Source organism: Triticum aestivum, chromosome 5D (assembly GCF_018294505.1).
Source record: "Triticum aestivum cultivar Chinese Spring chromosome 5D, IWGSC CS RefSeq v2.1, whole genome shotgun sequence".
NCBI classification, from domain to species: domain Eukaryota; kingdom Viridiplantae; phylum Streptophyta; class Magnoliopsida; order Poales; family Poaceae; genus Triticum; species Triticum aestivum.
Genome location: NC_057808.1, coordinates 34,413,119 through 34,419,485, shown reverse-complemented (window position 1 = coordinate 34,419,485; position 6,367 = coordinate 34,413,119). Strand labels below are relative to the sequence as shown.

The 6,367-nt window shown below is 46.5% G+C and overlaps 1 protein-coding gene across 1 annotated transcript; it reads left to right on the top strand.

Moving 5' to 3' along the window:
* The first annotated feature begins 420 nt into the window (after positions 1-420).
* Positions 421-5,112, top strand: LOC123119254 (uncharacterized). The gene is made up of 4 exons (XM_044538979.1): positions 421-1,036; positions 2,540-2,689; positions 2,814-3,476; positions 3,626-5,112. The coding sequence occupies exons 1-4, from the start codon at positions 686-688 to the stop codon at positions 4,694-4,696; spliced, it is 2,235 nt and encodes a 744-aa protein (XP_044394914.1). The 5' UTR covers positions 421-685; the 3' UTR covers positions 4,697-5,112.
* The last annotated feature ends 1,255 nt before the right edge of the window (positions 5,113-6,367 follow it).

Sequence of the window (6,367 nt, the reverse complement as noted above, 5' to 3'; positions counted from 1 at the left end):
GCCAAGGGCACCAAATATGCAAGGCAGTAACAAACAAGGACGCACCGTCCTCCAACCTGCTCCATCGGTCCACGCACATCGCGGCCCTCGCTCCAGCATCCGACGGCCACCATCAACCCAAACACGTCACAGAACACGAGAAACCAACATAATAAAATCTTATCCACAACCAAAGATTCAACTAACTGACCCAAAATTAACGCCACGGATAACAATAACCCGGAGGCCGACCGGCGGGCCCCACCGCACCCTGGACTAAATTTACCATGCCGGTTTTTTTCATAAAAAGGAAAAAGGGAAAAGCCGTAATATTTGTGACAAATTACGAGAATGGGCCTCCGCCCCCGCGTGTGTTATTATTTCTTTCTTCCTCACTCTCCTCCGTCCGGTTCGCCCGCTGCATCTCCTCTCTCCTCGTATATTCTTCTTCTTCCTCCTCCTCCTCCTCCGCGTCCCAATCTCCAACGAACTCCCCGAATCCCGACCCGCCCCGACACAAATCCGCTCCCCCTTGTCAATCCCGCCCCTTCCCCCCTCGCCGCAATCCATCCCGTCACGCCCGATTCCACCCTCCCCCGCCCGTGCAACGCCGTTCTTGGACGGAGGAGTTCCCTTTCGATTAGGCGCTGCGGAGGCTCCTGCACCGGAGTTCTACGCCGGAGGTAGAGTTCTCTGAGGCTCGTTGATGTTGGCGATGCGGTGGCCGTGGCCGCCGGCGGCGAGGAAGTTCAGCGTGCGGCTGGTGGTGCGGCGGGCGGAGGGCCTGCCCCTTGCCCCCGCGACGGACGCGGATGCGGAGGCCAGGATGGCCGTCGAGCTCAAGTGGAAGGGCCCCAAGGCCAGGTGGAAGGGCCTCCGGGTCTGCCGCAACCGCACGCGCTTGGAGGCGCCGGCGCCGGCGGTGGATGCGGAATTCTCCGCGGCGGCCGTGGCATGGGAAGAGGAGTTCGAGGACGTGGTCACCCTCACCGCGGTCTCGCACCGCAAGCCCGCCGCCGCGTTCCACCCCTGGGACCTCTTCTTCTCCGTCCTCAATGTGAGCACACTCCCCCCTCTCTCCGCGTACTGCTACTGCTGCCTTTTTTTCGTGTCAAAATTAAAGTAATTTGGCATGTTCTTGACGTAATTGGATCGATGGATTTGTTACTTTGACGATTTATCCACCCGCTTTTTGTGCCGATCCCGATTGGATTGGATCATCGGGTTAAAAGTTTCGCGTGGGTGTTTGAATCATTCCTGTTTGGATATTTTTTTAGAATTTCATCCCCGGTCATGGTGATGGTGAAAGTTTTGACTTTTTTCGTTGAAAAAGTCAGTCTCATTGGTTTTTCGTTGAAAACGATAACGTATTTATAATTTGTTTGGATCTTGCCTTTTACAACAGCAACAAAACAATCCAAGGCAACAAACCCAAGCTTTTAACAATATATGACAATTCTAAATTTTATTATAAGCTTTAACAGAATAAGACAATTATAAAATTGATTAAAAGTTTCTTTTTCTGAAAAATATGCAAGCAGTGTGGTTGGTGCTGGTTTTTATTTCAGTTTTTGTGACGATAGGGTTATTGATCTTAGCCACTTTTCTGCCCTTTTTGGCTATTGTGATGTTCAATGATTAGGATTCTGGTGGTTAGGCCATGTAGTTGTTATTTGGAATCTCCAAATCGGTTTAGCTTTATTGTGAATTTAGAATAGCTTACTGGTAACAATGAGGTGTTTTCTAGCCGGTATATGTTTGTCTAGGTAACCGAATTATTTGAATTTATGAAACCCTAGCTGTCGATTTAATGATAAGTATCTATGTTGTTCATATTAGTAGCTTCAGCTTTGCTGTCGTAAACTAGGTATGGTACAAGGAGAAAGCGATATAATGCAATATATGATTAATTATACTCTTGTCGGGCTTCGCAAACTCAGGAGAGATTGTCCATACATGAATTGATTAGGCTTATTGTACTTGTCCTGCCAATTGTTGCTTTGTGAACCTTTAGACAAACACCGACACAATGAAAAAATGTGATGCCGTGCCTTGTTGTCCCAGCTGTTTCCACTAGTTTCTGGTTGGCGGTATTGCCATTTTGTCGCGTTGTTTGCTTGGTGATTCGCCGTTGTGCCATTTATTGTTTTGAGTACACTGTGTAACTGGAAGCTAATCTAGTGGGAGCTTGCCAGTTGCCACCCAATTATCAGGGAAAAGAAACGGATAGCTACAATTGCCGCCATATACCCTCTACTGTACTTCTTCACCGACACATTTAAATTCCTACGAGGCAGGCTACCAGTTCTGCTGAGTTAAACTAGTGCAAAATGACCGCATCATTTAAATCTCTACCTGGCAGGCTACTGGTTTTGCTTAGTTAAACTATTGTAAATTGACCACAGCATTCAAATCCTCATGAGCAGGCTACCAGTTTTGCTGAGTTAAACTAGTGTAAATTGGAATGTGGAGAACACTTTGCATCTTCTTTTGATTAGTCTGCTCTAATGCATTCCTGCACTTTATCTGACCTCTCAATGATTTGTTTCTATTGTTGCAGGATTCAAATAAAGGCCCAAAAGGTGAAGTAATTTTGGGAACTGCATCACTGAACTTAGCAGATTACACATCTCCTGCTGAAGAGGAAATTGAGATTATCCTCCCATTATCGGTGCCCAATGGCACACCTGAGTCTTCCCCATCACTTCATGTATGTTGGTGATATGATGCTATAAACCAGTGACACTTTCTTGTCCAATATATGTTGTTTTCTCATTGGAACACCATATATCATATGGTCAACCAGTTTGTTAATTACTGTACCTTTTTTTCAGCTCACTCTGAGTTTGGTGGAACTAAGACTTCCTCAGCAATCACCAGATGCAGCACAGCGTTCTGTTGCTTGTGTCCCATTGTCACCATCTTCTGGTGACTCTGTTCCTTCTGGAAAAGATGAGCATTCTGTTATTAAAGCTGGGCTGAGAAAGGTGAAAATCATCACAGATCTTGTGTCGACTCGGAGGTCTAAGAAGGCTAAGAGAGAGGATGACAGCAGTGATAAGTATGTTCATAGTGACGGCGCCGAATACCCTTGTGTTATTGACTCTGATGATGATCTAGATGATAGACAGAGGGATGATGACTTAGGGGGTTCAACTGTCAGGAAGTCCTTCAGCTATGGTTCGCTGCAGTCTGTGAATGTAGCTGGTGGCCTCTTTTATGCACATGCAAGGATTGATGGAGAGCATGAGGACTGGATATATTACAGTCACCGTAAATCTGACGCCGGCTATCATGTAGAGAAAGAGCCATCATCCACTTCGGAGGAGAATTCCTCTGTAGTTATTCCGCGAAAAAGGAGCATACTTCCTTGGAGAAAGGTCAAACTGCCGAAGAAAGGGGAACCCTTGTTGAAGAACAAGAATGGCGAAGAGGGTGGCGATGATATTGACTATGATCGTCGGCTATTAACCTCTTCTGATGAATCCGTTTCCGGGGTACCTATTTCTTTCATATCTTGGGACACGATTCTTGATATTCACTTTCTGTTTACTGCTTTCATGCCCATTTCCCTTTGTTTTTCTTTGTTTTGTGGCACCATCGTTGGAGGCTTGCTGATATAGCGTATGATCTTTCTTATTTTCAGGGATCAAGTGGTTCTGTTAGTACTATGGAGTCAGTATTTGGCGATGACAATTTTGTTGTGGGGAACTGGGAGTCAAAGGAGGTACTTAGTCGTGATGGGCATTTGAAGCTTTCCACCCAGGTGTTCTTCGCATCAATAGACCAGAGGAGTGAACGGGCTGCTGGGGAGAGTGCCTGCACCGCACTGGTGGCTGTAATTGCGGACTGGTTCCAGGCAAACCAGGAGCTAATGCCAATCCGCTCACAGTTTGACAGCCTCATCCGAGAAGGGTCTCTAGAGTGGAGAAAACTTTGTGAGAATGAGACCTATAGAGAGCGCTTCTCCGACAAGCACTTTGATCTTGAGACAGTACTTCATGCCAAGATCCGCCCACTCACAGTTGCTCCTAACAAGTCATTCGTTGGTTTTTTCCAGCCTGAAAGTGCAGAGGATGGCAGTGGGTTTGACTTCCTTGATGGTGCCATGTCATTCGATAACATCTGGGAAGAGATCAGCCAAGCAGCGGAGGCTTCTACTGAGAAGCCTACCCTTTATGTTGTCAGCTGGAACGACCATTTTTTCGTCCTCAAGGTCGAGGCTGACGCATACTACATCATCGATACACTTGGTGAGAGGCTGTACGAAGGTTGCAACCAGGCATACATCTTGAAGTTCGATGACAACACCACAATTCACAAAGAGCCCGCTGAAAAGAAAGAAGGCAGCCCTGATTCCAGCGCACACCAGAAGGATTCTGCAGAAAGCTCCTCCACCGAGCAGGACAGCGGAACCGACGACACTGAGGAGAGCGTGCTCGTGCTCAAGGGCAAGGAGGCATGCAAGGAGTACATCAAGAGCTTCCTGGCCGCCATCCCGATCCGCGAGCTCCAGGCCGACATCAAGAAGGGGCTCATGGCGTCGACGCCGCTGCACCACCGCCTCCAGATCGAGTTCCACTACACCGAGGCGTGCCCCCGAGAGATCGCCCTCCCGGCCCCGCCGCCCGCGATCGAAGCCCCCTTCGAGTTTTGCTGGCCCGACCCGCCGCCTGCCATGGAGTTTCCCCTGGCACCTGCAGTCGCCGTTGTATAGTGCCCGCCGCCATGGCTGCCGAGAGCTAATCGACCAGTGTTTAACATACAGAGAGAGAGAGAGAGAGAGAGAGAGAGAGAGAGAGAGCCTCCTTTTTCAGGGCGAACCCTGGAGTGAACCGGGTCGAAGATCTGGCTTCGTCTCGGGTTTGCGCCGTTTGCTGTCTAGTTAGTTAAGATGAAACCGAACTGACTAGTATAGGTAACCGAACCGAACCAAATTCCCGTTTTGCTCTGTGTGTGCGTGTGTGTTTTCCTTCACTTTCTCTGCTAGGCTATGATGGGAGGAGCTTTCATCTTGTACAAAGAAAGAAGAATGCTGTCTGCTCCTACTTGTCGTCCTGAATTGAGTTGTGATGGGACCTGTAATCATCCTTAGCAGATCCTCAATGTTAATTATGTTAATGTTAATTATTATGCCATGTGTCCCTCCTGAGATGTTTACCTACTGCTTTCAGTTTACATGTTCTCCAGTTTCACAGGTCTGAGAATTTGGATTGAAGAAGGGGACATGTTTATAGTTCAAAAAAGAAAGAAAGAAAGAAAGAAAGAAAGGAAGTGGACATGTGAATGCAAAACACACTAGCTAGTACTAATTGAGTTGGATCATCTTGTGAACATGACATAATCCTTGGATGATGAGCAGTTTCATGTCTGCATCAGTGCAAAGATTTATCAAAACTAGTGAAGCCTCTCGCTGTCAACGACTGCTTTTGCGGTGCATGACAGGGAACTCATCCCATCCACCACAGATGTATTTCTTTTTGGACGAGTGCGACAGGTGAGCTGTAGCTGCCATTGTGGAACTGTTAGATGCAGTGTGTACATCGTGTGTGTACATGTGACAGGTCAAAGTCGAACTTTATTTGTTTATAGGATTTTAAAAAAATCTGGTGTATTTCAATGCTCATGCTAGCTGGCATCACTTTTCTGGAGTCAACTCTGACCTGTAGATACATGCTCATCAGATTCAGATGGCTCATATTGACCTGTAGATACAACTCCTACCAAAATTCTAACCATTCTAACAACAGGATCCGGAAAATGGCTGAGCTGAAAACAAAACAGAAAAACAATACCAGTGCAGCAAGTAAAGCAAGCTGCAGCATAATTTACCTTGGCAAGATTTTTTGTAGGAGAAACATTTTGTCTACTGTCAAAATGCCTGTAAAAATCCTGCAAAGTTCCTGTAAAAACTCCTACCAAAAATCTAACTGTTCTAACAACAGGATCTGGAAAAATGCAGAGGGTTTACCAACCAGGCGCAATAGCAATATACTCTACCAATTCATGGCACCGAAATAAAAGCAGCATTATGGCCAGGTCAGGCTCAGGCAGTAGTACTTTCTCACAGCCATTGCAGGGCTGAAAAAGTTGGCATATGGGGGGGGGGCTTTTTGTGTGCTCAAAGCCATGCAGATTAATTGTTTGGTTAATTGCCTCAAAAAAAATTGTTTGATTAATTGGCTTACTGAAGTATTAATGGGTCCAGTTAAGTACACCTGTGGCAGTTTTGACGCCTGTAGCTGTTGCATCTCTAATCATTCTATCAACTGAATGAAAGGTCATAGCTAGAATTATCGCCATGACATTTGTATACAACTGCAATTAAAAAAAACAGGCAAGAACATTACTACTAATATCTCATCCATGAGTTCCATTCAACCTGGGC

Bases quoted from the DNA above. Each gene is read 5' to 3' on its own strand.
- LOC123119254 (XM_044538979.1), top strand. From the start codon at position 686: ATGTTGGCGATGCGGTGGCCGTGGCCGCCGGCGGCGAGGAAGTTCAGC. The intron at 1,037-2,539 runs GTGAGCACACTC...CTATTGTTGCAG, and splicing joins TCTTCTTCTCCGTCCTCAAT to GATTCAAATAAAGGCCCAAA. The intron at 2,690-2,813 runs GTATGTTGGTGA...CCTTTTTTTCAG, and splicing joins AGTCTTCCCCATCACTTCAT to CTCACTCTGAGTTTGGTGGA.